We start from the raw sequence: 20,464 nt of genomic DNA on the forward strand, positions 1-20,464 counted from the left end.
AAACATGGCGCTCCCCGGAAAATTCTACCCTACTTCATATACAATTCTTTAAGATTCGGTCAATTAATTCCCGAAAAATTGAAAAAATTTTAGTACCGGCTTCCAAAAAGATCGGTAACGAAAAACTGTACAATTTATAGCACTCCATACAATTTATGGCGCTCCCCGGAAAATTCTACCCCTACTTCATATACAATTCTTTAAGATTCGGTCAATTAATTCCCGAAAAATTGAAAAAATTTCAGTACCGGCTTCCAAAAAGATCGGTAACGAAAAACTGTACAATTTATAGCACTCCCCGGGAAATTCTACCCCTGTTTTATATGCAGTTCTTTAAAATTCGATCAATTATTTCCCAAAAAATTAGAAAAACCGGTTTCCAAAAAACCGATAACAAAAAACTATACACATAGTGGCATTCCCCGGAAAATTCTACCCCTATTTCATATACTTTTGGTAGAAATTTGATCTATAATTCTTTGAGATTCGGCCAATTATTTCCCGAAAAATTAGAAAAATTAAAAAAACCGGTTTCCAGGAAATCGGTAACGAAAAACTGTACACATAGTGGCACTCCCCAGAAAATTCTACCCCTATTTCATATACTTTTGGTAAAAATTCGATTCAGGGGTTCGGGCTGGGCGTTGATGAGTGAATGAGTGAGTCAGGACATCTTCCTTTATATATATATAGATTAAATATTAAATTTCAGTTTTTCCAAAGGAAATACTTGTCGAATAAAGGAAGTAGATCTAAAATGTATCACCGGTATTCAAACTGTACTTGTATTTTTTAATTATAATTACTGAAAACGTATATTTGTACAGATCTCAGAGATCGAAAGTCTTCTGCGGTCGTCTGGGAGTTTTACGTAGAAAAAACACGAAAGAAGTGACGAAGATGTTGCATTCGATTTTGAGAAGAAGAAAACGGTAATTTTAACTTTACTGTAGGGGAGACCGGGGCTAAGCCGACAACGGGGCAAACTTGACACTAGGCTTTTTGCCAATTTAAATCTATCGTAGAAACTTGCCTTTCCTACTGTAAATGCGTCTTTATGTGCCAGTATTATCAACGGAATTTGGTAACATTCTGAGTTATAGTGTAATTTTTAACGCGACATAAGCGTTTTTGATAGTGAAAAGTAATTTTTCTGATCTCTCGAAAATGTCTACTCTTTCATCGAGCTTTACTCTTGCGAATCTACCGGTAAGTGATTTTGATGGGAAATTTGATGCTCTATATGAATCCGATAATCGTTTTTGCATATTTTCAAAATTTTCATGTTTTTGAAGTGACAAAAGTGAAAAACGACGTCCGGGGCAAAGTCAACACCACGCCGTTTCGTCGGCTCCCAGTAACTAACAATGCTTGTCATGCAGCCGTATGGCTCATGACAAATGTATGCGCACGTCCGATCGCGAGTTTACCTGCATTAATTGTTTTTCAGACATGAGTTTAGATAAAGATAATTGAAAGTTCAACAATTTTTGTTCTTATTATTTCAAATGATTGTTCTAGCTACTTTATTCCAAATTTTTGTACTTTTTAAATACACAATAAACAATGTATTTTCATTTTCAGACAGTAAAAAATAAGTTCCAGATCAAATTGTGTCGATCAGACAAAGTGTTGAGTTTGCCCCGGCGGGGTGTCGAGTTTGCCCCGGCATTTTTCAATTCGAAAATTTGTCTTCGCGTCACTTTTCCTTTCCTGGCGGCAAAACAAAGCGACGTACAGCAAAACTTCCTGAATCAATTTTGTACCTGAAGAAACACTCTTTAAATATGTACCATTGAATTTGCCTAAAAATTTTAATTAAATATTAAAAATTGCCTTTGAAAAAATAGTGTCGGCTTAGCCCCGGTCTCCCCTACATATTAATGATTAATAATTAATTATTAATATTATTATTATTATTAATAATATTATTATTATTATTATAATTATAAATTATTAATGATTTTTAGCGTACATAATCATGATTTCATAATGTGAATAAAAGTACAAAATACGCTTGACATTCGTGATCAATTTCATGGAATTTTTCAAAAAATATTGAAAATGTCGAAAAATGTTTCAAATTAAAGTTGTAGATGTTATTAAAACAGACATTTTATGTTGTATGCATTTTTACTTTAAGAGTGATTGATAATTATGATAATTATGATATATTATAGTCTTAATGTCTTCTATTTTTTTTTATAAATAAATGTTCATAATTTTAGGACTACATCAAGGGATGAACTACTGGAATATGTGAGCGAAGATAACGTTCCAATGTTAAAGCGAAGACGGTTGTACGTATTTACATTTTATGTAACAGACTCATTATGTTTTATTGAATATATTTCTATTTTATTAACTTTCTTTTCAATTACTTTTTAACTATATTATACATCGATATTATATATTACATCTATATTATATATTCTAACTATATTATACATCGATTGATTATATATTATATATTACATCTATATTATATATTCTAACTATATTATACATCGATTGATTTCCTAATGAGTTAATTATGATATTAAAGATTCATGGACGGAAATGGGATCGACCTCGCCAACATAACGCCACGGACAGAAGGAGATGACCCGTACGAGACTATAAAGTCACTGAAAGCAGAACTGCAACACTATCGAGAACTAAATGATTTTCACCTGAAATCAAGATGTACTTATGTACAAGTGGAAGAATCGTTTTATGACGAAGTGAAAGCGTTGAAATTGCAAATGTCGGAGAAAAACAAAGAAATTGAACAACTTGTAGCAGAAGTAAAGGACATGAAGAAAATTATTAAAGACTTGCAAGCTAAATTGGAGGCAACTCATGAAGATGAGAAGAAGATAAAGGAAGACAGCGAAAATGAAATGCGAGAGCTATTGAGGACGTATTTCACGGAAGGACAGATAAGATGCATCATTGAAAAGCGGAAATGGATTCATTGGTCTATTGACGACTATGCTGCAGCAATTTCATTACGGAGTATCAGTCCGAAAGCTTATCGGTACCTTCGATTGAAGCTAAACTTCCCTTTACCATCACTTTCCTCTTTAAGACGATGGGCACTTAAAACTTTTGACATCCGTGAAGGCTTCTTAGCAGATGTTTTCGCTGTTATGAAAGAGAAGGGTAAAGATCTGTCACCAATGGAAAAAATTACAGTTTTATCTTTCGACGAAATGGGCTTATCACAAGAACCGTTCTTCGACACGAAACTGGAAAAACTCATTGGTCCATGCAGTAAAGTACAGGTTATTATGTGCCGTGGATTGTTTGCCAATTGGAAACAACCTATTTTTTACAAATTCGACCAGCCAATGACGAAAGATATCTTAATGGAATGCGTGGTGCATTTGCAAGAAGCTGGATATGAGGTTGTTGCTGCTGTTTCCGATTTGGGCAATAAAGGAGTATGGGGAGAACTGAAAATAACTCCTGACAATTACTTCTTTGAACATCCGTTGATTGAGGGTGCACAAATATTTGTTTTCGCTGATGTTCCTCATTTATTGAAACTTCTTAGGAATTGGTTTGTCGATGAAGGTTTGTCACTTGGAAATTGCAAAAATATATTCACTGCCGACGTTTTTGAATCAATCATTAAACTGGGCAACTCTGGTGATCTTCGAGTAGCTCATCGTATCACTGAACGTACATTACACGTGGTTGGTTCCGCGAGACAAGCTGTCAGACCTGCAGCCAGAATTTGGTCCCACACGGCCGCGAAGGCAATTGAATGGGCCGGAAATCAAGGATTGTTGGACATTCCCGAATATGAAAAATTTTCATACTTCGTGTCAACAGTGAATAAATGGTTTGATGTCCACAACTCGTATGCAAAATATGGAGCACATCCAGGAGTTAATGGCTTTGGAATCGACCTAGAGAATCAGATGCAATTGTTGGTACTCATGTCAATGTACATTGAGAACATGCGAGTGGGCAAGAGAAAATCGCTAATGCCTTTTCAAAAAGGCATAATCATCAGCAATGCTTCTCTTAAAAGGTTATTTAATTACTTGCAAAGTAAATACCCTGAACACTGCAAGTATATATTGACACGGCGGCTCCAACAAGATATTTTGGAAAACTTCTTTTCTTATGTTAGGGCGATGGGTTCGGGCAAAGATAATCCATCGGCTTATGACTTTCGATACCGTCTTCGGTGGTACATTCTTGGGAAACATTCCCATGCAGTGTTCACCATGAATAAGAATACCGAAGAAGATGAAAGCACAGTTTGCCTATCTTCGTCAATATGTTCTTCACGTACAACTGATTCACCGTTTGCAGCTGTTACACCGAACGATCCACGTGCTACGTCGACTCCATGTCCTGGTATTACACTTCATGCTCCGGAATCGACGAATGTGGATTTGGATAACGAATTCAGTAATGAACTTGACTGCACTCAATCGGACGATCAAGTAATTCTTACCGAAGAATTATTTAGAAGCATTATTGACATTTCACCCGATGACTTGTTGGAAGATGCACTGGAAAACGAAAAAAATGACGAATCGGATATAGATGTTTGCAATGACACTATCGACGACGATGAAGAATTGACAAGGTTCATCAAACGCTATTTTGAAAGCTCCACGCCAATTCTTGGCTGCAAAAATGCTTCTGACATTGTTCAGGAAGCTGGTCTGGAGTACGTTGCAGGTTACGTTGCTCATCGCTTTAAAAATATTTATTCGTTTTTAGGCGACAAAACGAAGGATATACACGATAATGACGAACAAAGTTGGGTAAAAACTGTTTCTAAAGGTTACCTTACATATCCGTCTGAAACTTTATTACTTGCGAGTAAAATAGTAGAGAAATGTTTTTTAGACTTTCATGGAAATGACTTTTCGAAAGAAGAGTTTGTCATCCAAAAAGTTGTAAAAATGGCAAAGAATACCAAACACTATCCTTCACAAATTCCTGACAAAGTTTTACAGTGCCTCGTAAGAACGCGAACTTATATTAGAGTTAAGGAAATTGGTAAACGCTTGTTTGACGAAAAGGAACAGCGAAAAAAAGACAAAAAAATGAAAAATTTGTTGGTGCTACGAAAGCTACATGATTTTTATTGTAATAACACTATTATCATTGTACATAACACTCTACTATATGTTCGTAAAAAATGTATATACCGACTATATTTCTGTACATAATAATTTTAATGAAATTAAATGTTCTATTAATTTTTATAATTCAATGTAAAATTGTAAAAAAGAATATAAAAAATAAATTTTGGATTTTTGAAAGTACAAAAGTTTCCTATACAGTAGCAGCAATGAAACTTTGAATTGTAAAGTTGTAAAGTCTCCCAGATAGCCAAATGTTCTGATTTTGCAATCGTGTTGTCGACAACCGTTGCAGAGTTGCAGCAAATTGTCCCGGTCAAGCCATTAAATGTCCCGGTCAACCCGCTAAATTGTTAAATTATATTTCATTTTATTTAATTTTACGACATGCACCGATTTGTTTTTTGTTTTTTATTTTCGTTAATTTTACTTATTGACGAATATAAACATTCTAAATAATATATTTTAAAGAATATATTTTTATTTGCGTCAAAAATAAGTTCTTTATTAATATAAATAAATTATCTTGACATATAATACGGTCTATTTGCCTCCCTTCCCCTTCTCCGTCATCATCCTTGTCCCGGTCGCTTCACGACAATATGGCAACCCTATATTATACATATCCCCAGATTCTAGGAACTTTTTTAAGGTTGGTACAATTTGAGCTCTTCGAAGCCAGAAATCAAGAGAGAGAAACGATTTCCGAGAGAGACACGAAACCAATTACACCATGGACAAAACCCCCAAATCTCTGGTTCAGAACATATTCCTTCAAGCGTTCGGCCCGATCATTCAAGACTCCACAGTCTTTTATACGGATGGCTCAAAGATCGACTCATTCAGCTGGGTTGGCGCCTCGTGCTACTCCCCGCAACTCCAAAACCATTTGATGTTTAAACTCCCTGCCCAGGCCTCGGTCTTCACAGCTGAAGCCTGGGCAATATACAATGCGGTGTTGCTCACCCTTGACCTCCCCGGCCCTAAATTCTCCATTATTTCGGACTCTAAAAGCGTGCTCGACGCTCTATCCAATCCTGTCACATGTAGGTCAAATTACATAATTCCACTCATAAAAAGCAAAATATTAGAAGCCCAAAACCGCGGCAAGAAATCCTTTTCATTTGGATCCCCTCTCACAAAGGCATCTCAGGTAACGAAATCGCGGATGAACTTGCCAGAAAAGCCATTCGCTTTGGCATTGCTAACCCTTTTTTTAAGATACCCCACTCAGATTTCTTTATTGAACAACGCGAAAAATTAGCTATAGAGTTTCACAACTACCTATTTAATAAAGCTCGGTGCAAGGGCAACCATTTTTTTGTCAACCTATATGTCAACACGCCTAAACCTTGGTATTACCAATCCGGCCTTAAACGCGATGCTGTGGTCACGATCTCGCGACTCAGGGCAAACCACTACAATCTGAACCACAGTCTTTTCAGAAAAAACATAGTGTCTGAGCAGAATAGCTGACTTATAATTTCAAGACAGTGTTTTATGCTTTAAATCTTTGTTTTTAGCAACGCACAATACTGTCTTGTGTCTCAAGTCTTAAACGAGTGTACAAAGTGTCAACATTGTAAGACTTGAGACATAAGACAGTATTGTGCGTTGCTAAAAACAAAGATTTAAAGCATAAAACACTGTCTTAAAATTATAAGTCAGCTATTCTGCTCAGGCCCATAGTAAATGATGGCTCATGCGCTTGTGGCGACCCGGTTCAGGATATCAATCATATTATATTCAACTGCCCCTTAACATATGATAAAGCAACTTATCTCAGACGGGCGGTTCACTCGAGCGAGGGACCGCAGTGCAATGATATCTTTCCGACTCTCGCAAAACCCACGCGCAGGATCTGTCGACTAATTATGTCTTTTTGTAGATCAGCAGAAATCAATTTATAATGCGCGCGCTCGCGCGTGCCTGACCGACCGCTGGCCCCCCACTACTCGCCTAGTGGCTTTCCCACTCTTTCTCCCCCTCCTATCCAAACATGAACGCCGCCTCGTGAACCTAAAGCTGCAATTTCATGGAGCGAAGAAAAGCCAGCGTTTTACCCCCACTCCATCAATTTTCGTCAAGTTGGCTTTACGGCGTTGCTTCGCTAAAAGTTCAACTGTGTTGAACTTTTAGCGAAGCAACGCCGAACGCCGAAAACACGACATCTTGGTCCAACCATGCCCAACAATTCTTCCAACTGAGTTGCGGTCATCCGAAAGTAATTGTGGAATCGTATGTCCTCCAATATTAACTTCGGGACCGACGCAAAGAAAAAACTATGTTTATCACGATTTTCGAAAATGGGTGCTACCCAAAACCTTTTCTTCGCGTATCTTCTTTTTTTTTCATTAAATACATAGCAGCTATAGCGGCTATGCGTCGTCTCCTTACAACCTCTGCTGCAACTGTAGCTGCCACTGTACGTCTGTAATATTCAACGTACGCGATGTACTGTCTATAATAATTGGAGTACTCCATTTTTATTATACGTAGTTCTTCTTCTTCTAGGTTAAGTAGCGTTAGCTCTGCTTTTCAATGCCACTTTGCATTGCGTGAAGGGGTAATACGCCAGCTTTTCTTCGCTCCATGAAAAAGATAGAGGCGATAGCGTTAGCTGTTCTTCGCTGGCTTTACAGTGAGGTGGAGTGGGGATAAACGCTAGCTTTTCTTCGCTTGCGTGAAATTTCAGCTTTAGTCTATTTACACGGCTACCAGTAGCAGTTACAAGCTACTCACAGTTGACTATACAAACAGTGGCAAAAGCTGGCCATATTGTCCTCGGAATAGAGGCAGGAGCCAATTAAATAAAGAAGAAGAAGAAGAAGAAGCGCATAGTCTGGCGCCGAAGATTCATATAGATTCGTATTGTTTGCATTCATGGTTTATCATTTGTTATTCGCGATTTCGATTTGTTTATGATTCGGCAGTCATTGTATGCAAATAAAAGAAGACACCGAGGAAAGAACATTTACTTTTATTATCCAGAGTACATTTTTGCGTAATTTTTCGATCATGAGCGATATATAGCGATGATAGTAACGTTGCAATTGCAAGTGCAATATATATTTTAATTGCAAAGAAGAAAATGAAAAGAAGAAAGCGGAGATGGTGGATCAAACCATTCAATAAGTTATAGTTAATAAAATCAGTATTGCATGTTTTGAAATAAGAAATTTCTCAATCACGGTAAGACCAAATTACTTCATTAACAACATTTTTTATTCTAGACATAGTGGAACTGTATTGCTTAATGATGTGAAGAGGAGTGGGAAATTCGAGAATTTTTGTAGAATGTCGGTAGAAGATTTTGAATTTCTTCTCAATTTGATAGGACCCCGAATTGCTAAACAAAGCACTCATTTAAGAAAACCTGTATCAACCACCCAGCGAGAAATGACCCATCTAATCGGTACGTCTATAGATGCCTAATTAGACGTCTATAGACGTCGATAGAAGTCGATTCGATGGATCATTTCTCGCTGGGCAAAGAAAGACTAGCAGTAACATTGAGATTCTTGGCATCAGGCGATAATTTCTGAAGTTTGAGCTATTTATTTAGAATTTTACCACAACTAATATCGTCCATTGTGTTTGAAGTATGTCAAGTCGAGTAAATCGAGTCTATCGACTTTTCAGCGTGAACCACAAAGATACATACGAATAGACATGCACAGTGTGAACACCGCACGAATCAACACGAATTGATCATTCGTGGCGATTCGCGCTCTTTGATCTCGCAAAAAAACCGCTCCGCTGGCGAAACGGCGCGAATGGTAAACAGTTGATGCGAATTCGACGAATCTGCCTATACACACTATTCATGAATCTTATACGGCCGCAGGGGGAAGTGATCCGCGCAGTTCCTTGGGCTTAACTAACCTACGGCATCAACCGGAGTTCCCGACACCGCGGACATACACACAATTATACGCACGCACAAACATATACACATTCCCGAGTTTGAAGAACAATTTAATCGCACCAGTTTCTACCATACTACGCAGTTTCACAGACGAATTGAATAATGGCCGATGCGAACCGAAAAGGAAATAGCTGTGCCAATAACTAGAAGAAGAAGAAGATGAATCTTATACGAATAGCGAATCGCGAATCACGAACCACGAATTGCGCATAGTCTGGCCCCACCTTTAGTGATGCGCGGGTTGAGGGGCATTTCTGGCAGGAAATACAGTTGATGAAATGAAGGTGAATGCAGCTGTACGAAAAGAAGACAAAGGGGACAAGAATCTTATGGTAGAGGGAAGGTTGTTGAAGTACTTGACTGCACAGTAGGAGAAGGAAACGCGAAACTTGGCAGAGTGACGCGATGGAAAGGAAAGAAGGTTGGGGTAACGAGTATTTGGGGCGTTAGAGGTATGGAGCTCGCAGTTCAGATGCAAGAGACGTCAAAGGTAAGGAGGAGTATTAGAATGAAGAAGACGGAAAACCAGGCAACAGAGATGAAGCACAAAATGTTGTTGGATTTTTAGCCAACAGGAGTTAGAATATAGTGGGGATATATGGTCGAATTTTCGAACACCTTAGGAGAAGCGGAGACATGAATTTTGAATATATTGGACACGATTTATCAATTGCTGGTCAAGTGTTCGGTCTTTCGCTCGCGCCAGGACTCTGCCTGTATACGTATATGCTCGAGAACTCGGTCGCGATGTTGCTAAGGATGATCGCAATCTTACTGTGACGAAGTCAAAGTTCGTTCTGCGCTGTCGCTGCGAATCGCTGCATATATATCGACATGATCGTGTACGCACGAACCTTGCGGATTGACTCGCACCGTCGAATGATCCGGCTCGAAAATAACACGCGGAATTCAGCGGTCTCGAGTGTTGAGATCAAAAGCGCGACGCGCTCGATCGTGTTTGTCGATCGATTAACTGTCTCGCTCAGCTCGGTTTGATCGCTACAATTACAAACGTCCCAGATAGCAAAATGTGTTCGTTCTGAGTACATATTGTACTCACGTTTATTAAAAACATGATAGCAAGAATAGACACAGATGCGGGCTCATATGTTGCTCAGAATGCAGACATGTTATGAAATCTATAAAAGTTTACAAAATAGTGACATAATGAACACATAAATGTTCAATGAAATACTGCATATTGTGTGCATATAAAGCTCAAGAAATGATAACAATTTTAAATATTTCATGCTTAATAAAATTATTTAAAAACATGTAAATAAATAAGTAAGACGTATCCAACAATTTATCAAAAATTGCTTCGCAGACCTCTGCACTATGTGATACCAGAGGTATCACTTAAGCTGATCTGCAGCAAAGAATATTGTAATTAGGCTTCTCACAAGCTCGCCTCTTATACTAGCGCGTGATGATTTTTGATTACGAGAAAGTGACGCGTGTTATAGCCGCGTCGCGGCAGCGTGCGGTACTAGCGTTCGCGGTAATTGTTGTAAAATTATTTCCACCAGATTCAGCATGTGATTATCATGAGTTGGCTAAGTAACGTCAATATCTGAGCTCATATATTTCCTCATATACATGTTAACTTGTACTCATGATGTGTATCATCACAATATGATCACAAGACATACATCACATTTCGATCAATATCAGAAGATCATGACGTGATGAAATCTGATCATCAGGCATTGCTATCTGGGGTAATATAGGAAGTCGTTTTCGTCCTACGACACATGTAAAAAGTGCTAAGTTTGATTTCCATTATTTCAACTTTGATATAGTCAAGCTTTTTCTACTTGCACGTGTGTGTAGAGCGTGTTTGCATTAATATGCTGTTCAAATTTTAAAAGATTCCTATGAAAATGGGTTTTGCGATACAACTACCTTAAGACAATACACAAGCATCTTCATCTGATTTTTGTTCGCTCCTTTCTGAATGTTGGTGAGTTAATTATGCGCCGCTTCATGTTTTGTAACATGTAGCAAAAAATCGGTCGGCACTTGAGCAGCATCTACACGTTCTTTTTTTTGCTAAAAGTTATGGTCGTTATTAGTTTTATATATGACATCGGTTTTTAATTATCAAGTTTTCAATTACCGTCTGTTTTTTGAACTTGTATTAGATGTATTTAGTATTACAAAATCAGAAGCAGGGTCATTCCCGACAGCTGGATTTGCAGCATTGCTAGATGTTGGTATATCAGGAAGATTGATCTGGAAAATATCTTATCTATAATCAATCTTATCACATAGTCAGTTGATTTACGAGGAGTAAATACCATTTTAGTCATTGAATCTGTAGTTTTAACTGCGGAATCTGCTTCATTATTCCATTTATTATTTTTCTACAACATAAAATTATCTCTATGATATTAAATGTTTAAAAATTTTACCTATATTTTTACTTGTAACGATTTTTATTTCCATCTTATTTCCTTTTGCTTTGAGATATTGAAAACTGTTATAACTTTTAATAATTTTATTAATATTAAAATAAATCATTATTCTCTTCTTAAATTTTTATTTTTCGTGTATATACATACTCAAAACATACATGTCAAAAATACTTTGTTTTATTTTCGTTATATGTAAATAAAATAAAATCATATTTTATAAAAATAGGGCATTATCTTTACTAAAACAATGACTTTGCTTCGCCAGTAAATAATTAACGCAGGTAGTTTTTAATCGACCCAACTGGCCACATTTATTCTTCTTCTTGTTGAAAATATGGCACCTGATTCCAATTAACACTGAGGTCAGGCCATATTTATTGAATTAAAATCAGGATGTTTCGACCATTGATTAAAAACTACCTTAATTATCTTTACTACATGATTAATTATACAATATTTTTAAATTTTAAATGTGTATTTTACACACATATACAATCATATTGCACGATGGGTGCGTTCCACTTAACGCTCACAACGCTCGCGAGCATCATTTCGTCCTTGTTTAACATTTAATAAACAATAAGGATGAAATAATTCCACGAGCGTTGGTGGAACACACCCAATACATCTTATGCATGCACATATAGAAGAAAATGTAAGTAATTTGTTAATTATTCTTTGAATTGTTTACCTTTGGGATAAATTTTGTTTGTTGCACTGAATCTAGTAAATTTTTATTCACCTACAACATTAAAAACATTCATGATACAAACAGACATGACAATATATATTTTAACGATCAAATTGACAGATGCTTAGAAATTTTTAACCAATATATTACTTTGTCTTGAAATAACAATTCATTACCTTATTAGCACTCATCTTAATTTTAGGACTCTTGCAGCATTGAGTGAAGTGATTTACATCACCACACTTTGTACACTTTGACCCCCAAGCGGAACACTTTCCGTGTGGATGCTGATGGTTACATTTCCAACAAACTTTCTTCGCATCATTATCCGGTGGTTTTTGTGGAGAACTTGTAGGTTCTGCTCTATTTTCTGCAGTAACCTGTTTCATCTTTTCAGTATTAATGTTAAAATCGTTGTAAATCGCTACTAGCTTCAACAAATCTAAATTATCTGCCTCAAAAAATTTTTTACGTAGTATTTTGTCGTGAGTGTCAAGAATGATTTTGTCTCGTATAATACTCTCTGTCATATCATTAAAATTGCAAGTTTTAGCTTTTTCCTATAAATAACAAAAACTTAAATACATGGCACATATGTGTACAATTTACAAGAAAAATATATATCACAAATATGACGTAGGGGAGACCGGGGCTAAACAGTCTGGTTTTCGGTGAAGATATTTATATACTGTTCAATAGACTCATTTTGCTTCTTTGATCTTGTAAAAAATTGATACCGTTCAACCACTTCGTTTTTTGGTGGATTAAAGTATTCCTCGAGCTTTTTAATCAATATGTCCATATCATCTTTATCTTGCATATTGTCAAAAGATATATTTTGTATTGCCTCGATACCAACTTTTCCAATCCGATTTTTTAAAAGATTCGCACGGATTTCATTGGGTTTATCGACATATCCAGTTACTTTCATAAATATAATGAAATCTTCTTTCCAGCATTCCCAGTTGCTGGCCATGTCACCATCTTTCGTTAAAGGATCTGGAGCACGCGCGTGTGCTTCCATGATGAATGTGAGGCTTACTAAAAAAAAAAGAGTAATATTAGAGTAATATTATTTTTTTTTTAACAATTCAAAATCGCGAAATCGTGTATCAAATTGTGTAATTAATAAATTAATTAATACGCATATTTTTTAAAACCACACTTTGTGCCATGTTCTTCAACAAGAACGCTGCAAGAAAGAAAGGACAAAACTATTTCTTTCCAAATAATTTGAAATTAATTTTAATCGTGCACGGAACGAATCAACGTGACTCACTAATTCAGATATTGTTTGATTAGTCCGTTGGAGCTTCAAGTTCAAAGTATTTAGGTGACAGGTCAGATCTGTGATAAAAGCTACTTCGCAAAGCGACTCTACATCTTTGAAAAATGATTGAAACGTGTCCAGTTTTGCGATGCCCATTTCTCGGATGAAAAGATAAATTTCTTTTCTTGCTGCAAAAAATTTTTGCAAAATTTTTTCGGCACTTAACCGGACTTCACAATAAAGAGGCACATCTTTATAGGCCGCACCACATACTTCTAGGAAACTTTTAAACTTACGATGAAGCAGGAATTTATTGCCACCTTTAATTGGATTTACTACTACTTAGTTGTTACTGTCTGCATAACGGTTGACAGTTTCATATTTTTCCCGCATAAAGCTTCCTGGTGTATTATACAATGAAGCAAAGGAAATTTAAAATTTCTTTGCTTTAATTGTCCTGACAATCCAAGTTTGGATCCTACCATAGACTTCGCACCATCTGTTACTATATGCACGAACATTTTGATAAATCACAATTAAATTTTTTAGAGTACCTTCAAGTGCTTTGTAAATATCAATGCCAGTTGTTCTATTGTGTAATGGCACGAAATCCAACATTTCTTCGGTATACGAAAAATCATCTTGCACAATTCGCACAAAAATATTTAATTGACTTACATGTCGAACGTCTCAGTTCGAAAAAAAAACTCGAAAAAAACTCGAAAAAAGCTCGAAAAAATTAGAAGCGAACGCCGGCTCACTTTGGGTCAAGGCTTAAAAATTTTGATATCTGACAGGATTTTTGAAAATTTTTTCAGATTTTTAAATTATGGCCATCAATATGTCAGTTTAAAAAATTATAACTAAATCAATTTTATAAAAAAAAATCTAAAACAAATTCTGAGCTTCTCGTCTTCTGAGCTGCATCTTAGAGTTGAAACAATAACATAAAAAATCGCCGACCAAATCCGAGAGGTCAAGGGTTAAACCCCGGTCGATTTGGCATGGGATGCCCCATACGTATTTACGTAGACACACACACACACACACACACACACACACACACACACACACACACACACACACACACACACACACACACACACACACACGCGCGTATGTGTGTGTACATATTATAGCATACATTCCCATTCTACTGTCACTCTTAACTTATTTATATCATAATAATATTAATAATTCTATTCAACAAAACAGTGATTAGCACGCAGGGCAATACGCACCGAAGCTCTATATGATTTACAGTTAATACCGTCCCTGAGTTCGAGCGTCTTTCGTCTCCGCGAGCAGCCCAGATGCTACGAATCGAGAGGCAGTAATGCCCGTTCTAGACTGGAGGATGATCCTACTCTCGGCTCATCCTCCTTTCTATAGTGTACGTGACATAAACTATACATAAACTATAGATTTTTACCCGTCTACACTAGAGCCACAAGTAGGATCATCCTCGAGTCTAGAACGGGCATAAAGAAATCGGCCGAAAAGTGCAAACCGGTTAGTTCAAACAATTAAGTTATCTAACGCGCTTACCTGATGACGGTTGAAAATACAAGATTGTTGTTTTGAAAATAAGACTCCGCTCGTTCGATGCAGAATATTTAAAAATTTGGGATACAACGATCGGGCGTGAACAAAGGCGGATCTGCTATTCTGGGCTGTGTTCCAAAACTCACTCCAGTTAACTAAAATGCTATAGTGTACGTGACGTAAACTATAGATTTCAGTTACCCAGAGTGAGTTTTGGAACATGAGCCTGCTATTATCCGTATTCCATCATTGATCGTTACCAACCGCCAAGTGCCACGTCCATACTGCCATGGTGTAAAAACCATGGCCAGACTCTTAAGCCTTGTGTACACGATACTAGAAATCGGTCCGAGTTTCGGTTTAAGCCAATCAACTTGCAGCTCTTACAGAAAAGCAGCAGTTTCATTGGCTTAAACCGAAACTCGGACCGATTTCTAGTATCGTGTACACAAGGCTTTATATAGGGATTCTAGGGCCGGTATTCATAGTCGGTTCTTATATTTAAGTACAATCTTAAGATGTCATTAACCAATCACAGAGCCGTATTAGCATCTTAAGATATTACTTAAGACGGTTTTGAAATAAAATCTGATTATGAATACCGGCCTAGGATACGCTAGGGATCCTTTAATGAGGGATAGGACACCGAGGCTGCAGGATGCGGATTGGTCGTCCGCCATTAATGGGATATTTCCGCTTTGAGTATATTTTAGTAAAGATAGTGTATAGTATATGTCAATTTATGACATATGACCACAGTATAACTGTACATACTGTGTCATAACTGATAAAGTGAGCAAGAGAAAAAATAAAAGTGTAAGAATTGTACTTAATAAATCCAATTTCATTAAAATTGAATGTGATTTTATATTATCATTTAATACTGAAATGAGAATATATCTAGAGAATACATAACCTCAACTATAAATCATCAAATTAACTAATATTGGTAAATATAATGCTCAGACTATCGCGTCAACACATTTTTAGTATAAAAATGATTTTCAAAATTGTTCTGTTTTTTTCATTTATTGAATTTACTTTGCTAAATTTATATAAAAACTCTTAAATTTATTTAAACAATTATTTATTGCATTATTTACTGCATTTATTAACTTTTTGTGATAAATTAAATTTATCAGTATTTATTGTTTGTTACTAAATACGATGTTTTGATTGGTCGTGACGGATGACGCGACGCGTGACGCGCTCAGTGGAAACTCAGCCTTAGGCTGCGTTCCCACTATACGCGTCGCGCGTCGCGTCGTCTGTCGTTAACCAATCTAAACATCACGTCACAAATAATGTAATAAAATAAGATGTTTTGATTGGTTAACGACAGACGACGCGACGCGTGACGCGTATAGTGGGAACGCAGCCTTATAGTATTAGCTATGAGCGGAGGCCGGAGAGTAGAGTCCTATCAAAGAGAAACCTGAGAGCGGCCACCGGGATCATTCCGGGGCCCGATTCTCTAATGGCTTCTGCACACAGGACGCGGAAACGCTTGCCGCGCGGCAAGAGGCGACGCGGTAGCCAATCAACGTGTTGCTTTTCCGTAAGAACCAAAAGTTTATTGGCGACGCTACCGCGTCGCTTCTTGCCGCGCGGCAAGCGTTTCCGCGTCCTGTGTGCTGAAGCCATAACGAGAAACGTATGGGCAAACTCTGCTCTAACAGAAAAGCTGCAAATTGATTGGCTATCGCACAGTTTTTAGCCAATAAGCTTGCAGCTTTTCTGTTAGAGCAAAGTTTACGCATACGTTTGTCGTTAGGCCCGGTCTACAATGGATGTTGTAGGTCGTAAGTCGTAAGAATTGGCCAATCACAGTTAATTATTCTTCGACCGCAAGAAGAATAATAGACTGTGATTGGTCAATTCTTACGACTCACGACTTACAACATTCATTGTAGACCGGGCCTTAGAGAATCGGGCCCCCATTCCAGGGGGCCTATTACGTATCTTTTCACGAGGTGAAAATCCGAAAAGTGAGAGAGTTCACTAGAGTATCTACGATTTCATTAGTCGAAATCTAGTAAATCTGTTCACTTTTCGCATTTTCACCTCGTGAAAAGATACGTAATAGACCCGCAGAGGACGTATACTGACGCGCCGTCTGAGAAAGTGGACGTCAACTACGTCGTTACGCTTGGTAACGGTACACACATGGTTCGTGTCCGTGCTATGGTTCGTGTCCGAACTACTCAGATGGAGGGGATATGCCAGTCGGCTGACTCGGCACTCGGCAAGCTTCAGGGGATGGAAACTCCCATTAAAAAAGTAAGAATAGTGTTTCAACGCCATCTGGGCTAATAGACCGGTTTCTTGACACTATAATATGTAAACTCGCGGGGCGTCGGTAATGTGTTCTGAAGGTAAAGAGAGTATCAATAGAGGTGAATAGATGAGATTATTTGCATATTCGTATTGAAATAGTTAGAAATATTTATAATGTGATCTAATGTGAGAAAGGGTAAAAGTGGTGAAAAGTAGTGAACGCAGTAGTGAACGTGAAAGTAGAAAAACCGAGATTTTGAGCACTAGCAGCAACTGGCAGTGAACGTATAGCCTCTAGTATCAATAGAGATGAATAGATGAGGTTATATATATTTGCATATTCGTATTGGAATATTCAGAAATATTTATAATCTGATCTAATGTGAGAAAGGGTTAAAGTAGTGAACGCAGTAGTTGTATCAACCAAAGAATTGAAAAAGTAAGAGATGGTCTTATGGACTAACAAGTACTGCATTTAGGCTGCGGTCCACTTGACGCTACAAATGCTTTGAAGCGTTCTTCTTCTCCTTCTTTCTTCATTGAAAGGAAGGAGAAGAGGAATACGTCGAAGCATTTAGAATTTTAGAACGTCAAGTGGATTGCAGCCTTAAGGTGCGATTTCACGATGACGCTCGACGCTGGATTCGAGCGTCAAATCTGGTCACGTGATAGATTCAGAGGGACGCGAAATATAACCTAACCACTGGATTGGCTGAAATCTATCACGTGACCAGATTTGACGCTCGAATCCAGCGTCGAGCGTCATCGTGAAATCGCACCTTTAGTGTGAAAATTACTTGTAACAAATGTTAACAGTATTTAATGTTATTAGTAATTTAAATGTAAATTAAATTAAAAGTAACGAAAATTAGAAATAACCACATATGTGGTAGAGGCTATACGTTCACTGCCAGTTGCTGCTAGTGCTCAAAATCTCGGTTTTTCTACTTTTACGTTCACTACTGCGTTCACTACTTTTCACCACTTTTACCCTTTCTCACATTAGATCACATTATAAATATTTCTAACTATTCCAATACGAATATGCAAATAATCTCATCTATTCACCTCTATTGATACTCTCTTTACCTTCAGAACACATTACCGACGCCCCGCGAGTTTACATTTTATAGTGTCAAGAAACCGGTCTATTAGCCCAGATGGCGTTGAAACACTATTCTTACTTTTTTAATGGGAGTTTCCACCCCCTGGCAAGCTTCGAGCGGGGAGAGAAGGGCAGACATAAGAATCTGCTGTCTCCTTCTCTCTTGAGCTGTGACGTAGCTGCTTAGCACGCGCCGGCTATGCACGGCTATGCGACGTTGCCACGATGCACGCATTTCGGGTATCGCGTTTCGTGTCTCGCCGAGTGCCGAGTCTCGAGTTGGCAAATTGACGATGCGCTATACGTTACATTTGCGTTTATATTTACAAATTTTAATTTTTATATTTATAAATATACTAGCTGGTTACCCGGGCATCGCCTCGGAGGACATGTGTAATAAGACACGCAAATAGTCTCTCTCTCTCTCTCTCTCTTCCTCCCTCTCTCTCTCCCTCTCCCTTTTCCTCTCCCTCTTTCTCTCCCTCTCCCTCTCCCTCTCCCTCTCCCTCTCCCTCTCCCTCTCCCTCTCCGTCTCCCTCTCCCTCTTTCTCTCCCTCTTTCTCTCCCTCTTTCTCTTCCTCTTTCTCTCCCTCTCCCTCTCCCTCTCTCTCACTCTCTCTCTCTCTCCCCTCTCTCTCTCTCCCTCTCTCTCTCTCTAAAATGTTATAAATATTACTTTTTTATCGAAGTTCAATTCCGTCGTATACAATTCTTTGAGATTCACTCAATTATTTCCTAAAAAATTTGAAAATTTTCGTAACCGATTTCCAAAAAGATACCGGTTTCCAAAAAGATCGGTAACGAAAAACTATACAGTTTATAGCACTCCTCGGGAAATTCTACCCCTGTTTTATATATAATTCTTTAAAATTCGATCAATTATTTCCCGAAAAATTCAAAAAACTTCTGATACCGCGGTTTCCAAAAAGATCGGTAACGAAAAATTATATACTTCATAGCACTCCTCGGGAAATTCTACCCCTACTTTATGTACAATTCTTTGAGATTCGGTCATTCGGAACCGGTTTCCAAAAAGATCGGTAACAAAAAAAAATTGTACACTTTATAGCACTCCCCGGGAAATTCTACCCCTACTTCATATATAATTCTTGAGATTCAATCAATTATTTCCCGAAAAATTGGAAAAATTAAAAAAACCGGTTTCCAAAAAGATCGGTAACGAAAAATTATACACTTTATAGCACTCCCCGGAAAATTCTACCCCTGTTGGATCTATAATTCTTTAAGATTCGGTCAATTATTTCCCGAGAAATTACAAAAATTAGAAAAACCGGTTTCCAAAAAATTGGTAACAAAAAACTATACACATAGTGGCACTCCCCGGAAAATTCTACCCCTATTTCATATACTTTTGGTAAAAAATCGGTTCAGGGGTTTGGGCTGGGCGTTGATGAGTGAATGAATGAGTCAGTCAGTCAGTCAGGGGACATCTTCCTTTATATATATAGATATATATATATATATTGCTTCCTCATAGAGGAAGCTTTGTTTTCATAAACTTTGTATATGGACCTTTGATCGCATATAAAGCTAAGTCTAATCAACCGAATTTAAAAGAATTATATATGAAATAGGGGTAGAAAAGACCGAAGTAAAAATTGTTTTTTGAGTTTTCGATGCCAATGTGTTGCTTATAACTCAATGGTAGATAAAGAAACAAGAAATGGAGATGTAATTCCAGGTATTTGGCGAAATGTTACATCTGAAAATAATTTATTTCAAAATTTAAATCAACCAAATCAAGCTGTATTAAGTCGAGAAGCTTTACAAATACGAAGAAAGTTCACAGAGTGCCAATGAAGGAGCAGCTAGTACCTTGGCAATTTCACCAAATTTACCGATAATAAATTATGCAATTGACTAGAAAAAAAAACACTTAAAAAATCTAAATTAAAGAAAACAGATTTTTTCACACACATTTTTTTATTTTCAAAAAAACAATTTTTATTGTTAGAAATGTAATAACATATTATTGGAAATATAATAATATAAATAAACACTGATATATTGAATTTATAATAAATATTATATTGAAATATAATAAACTGCGTACACTGCGTGTCAATGATTCCTTTCCTGAGGTAATGGGGGAATATATAGAAATTCTAGTGACTATA

General features: G+C 37.2%; 2 protein-coding genes and 1 long non-coding RNA gene across 3 annotated transcripts; 2 read left to right on the plus strand and 1 right to left on the minus strand.

Moving 5' to 3' along the window:
• Positions 1-59: 59 nt before the first annotated feature.
• LOC139783771 (uncharacterized) lies at positions 60-5,264 on the plus strand. The gene is made up of 3 exons (XM_071722932.1): positions 60-932; positions 2,229-2,300; positions 2,546-5,264. The coding sequence occupies exons 1-3, from the start codon at positions 901-903 to the stop codon at positions 5,178-5,180; spliced, it is 2,739 nt and encodes a 912-aa protein (XP_071579033.1). The 5' UTR covers positions 60-900; the 3' UTR covers positions 5,181-5,264.
• Positions 5,265-7,117: 1,853 nt separating this feature from the next.
• On the plus strand, positions 7,118-8,064 carry LOC139783773 (uncharacterized). Its single transcript, XR_011721370.1, has 2 exons — positions 7,118-7,518; positions 7,608-8,064. It is a non-coding gene; the product is annotated as an uncharacterized lncRNA (long non-coding RNA).
• LOC139783772 (uncharacterized) lies at positions 8,058-14,619 on the minus strand. The gene is made up of 8 exons (XM_071722933.1): positions 13,696-14,619; positions 13,409-13,587; positions 12,802-13,170; positions 12,306-12,691; positions 12,130-12,180; positions 11,322-11,387; positions 11,141-11,256; positions 8,058-11,073 (listed from the first exon to the last, which is right to left on the minus strand). Exons 3-8 carry the CDS (start codon positions 13,151-13,153, stop codon positions 11,055-11,057), a joined length of 990 nt encoding a protein of 329 aa, XP_071579034.1. The 5' UTR covers positions 13,154-13,170; positions 13,409-13,587; positions 13,696-14,619; the 3' UTR covers positions 8,058-11,054.
• Between the last annotated feature and the right edge of the window lie 5,845 nt (positions 14,620-20,464).

This window comes from Temnothorax nylanderi, unplaced genomic scaffold (assembly GCF_030848795.1).
Source record: "Temnothorax nylanderi isolate EJ_2023f unplaced genomic scaffold, tnyl_v1.0 TNYL_tig0538_pilon, whole genome shotgun sequence".
NCBI lineage: Eukaryota > Metazoa > Arthropoda > Insecta > Hymenoptera > Formicidae > Temnothorax > Temnothorax nylanderi.

What these genes read in the sequence shown, in the direction of transcription:
- LOC139783771 (XM_071722932.1), top strand. Translation starts at nt 901, where the DNA reads ATGTTGCATTCGATTTTGAGAAGAAGAAAACG. An exon ending in ATTTTGAGAAGAAGAAAACG is followed by an intron (nt 933 to 2,228) that starts GTAATTTTAACT and finishes TCATAATTTTAG; the next exon opens with GACTACATCAAGGGATGAAC. An exon ending in ATGTTAAAGCGAAGACGGTT is followed by an intron (nt 2,301 to 2,545) that starts GTACGTATTTAC and finishes ATGATATTAAAG; the next exon opens with ATTCATGGACGGAAATGGGA.
- LOC139783772 (XM_071722933.1), bottom strand. Translation starts at nt 13,153, where the DNA reads ATGGAAGCACACGCGCGTGCTCCAGATCCTTTAACGAAAGATGGTGAC. An exon ending in TTAAGATGAGTGCTAATAAG is followed by an intron (nt 12,181 to 12,305) that starts GTAATGAATTGT and finishes TTAATGTTGTAG; the next exon opens with GTGAATAAAAATTTACTAGA. An exon ending in AAACAAAATTTATCCCAAAG is followed by an intron (nt 11,388 to 12,129) that starts GTAAACAATTCA and finishes TTTATGTTGTAG; the next exon opens with AAAAATAATAAATGGAATAA.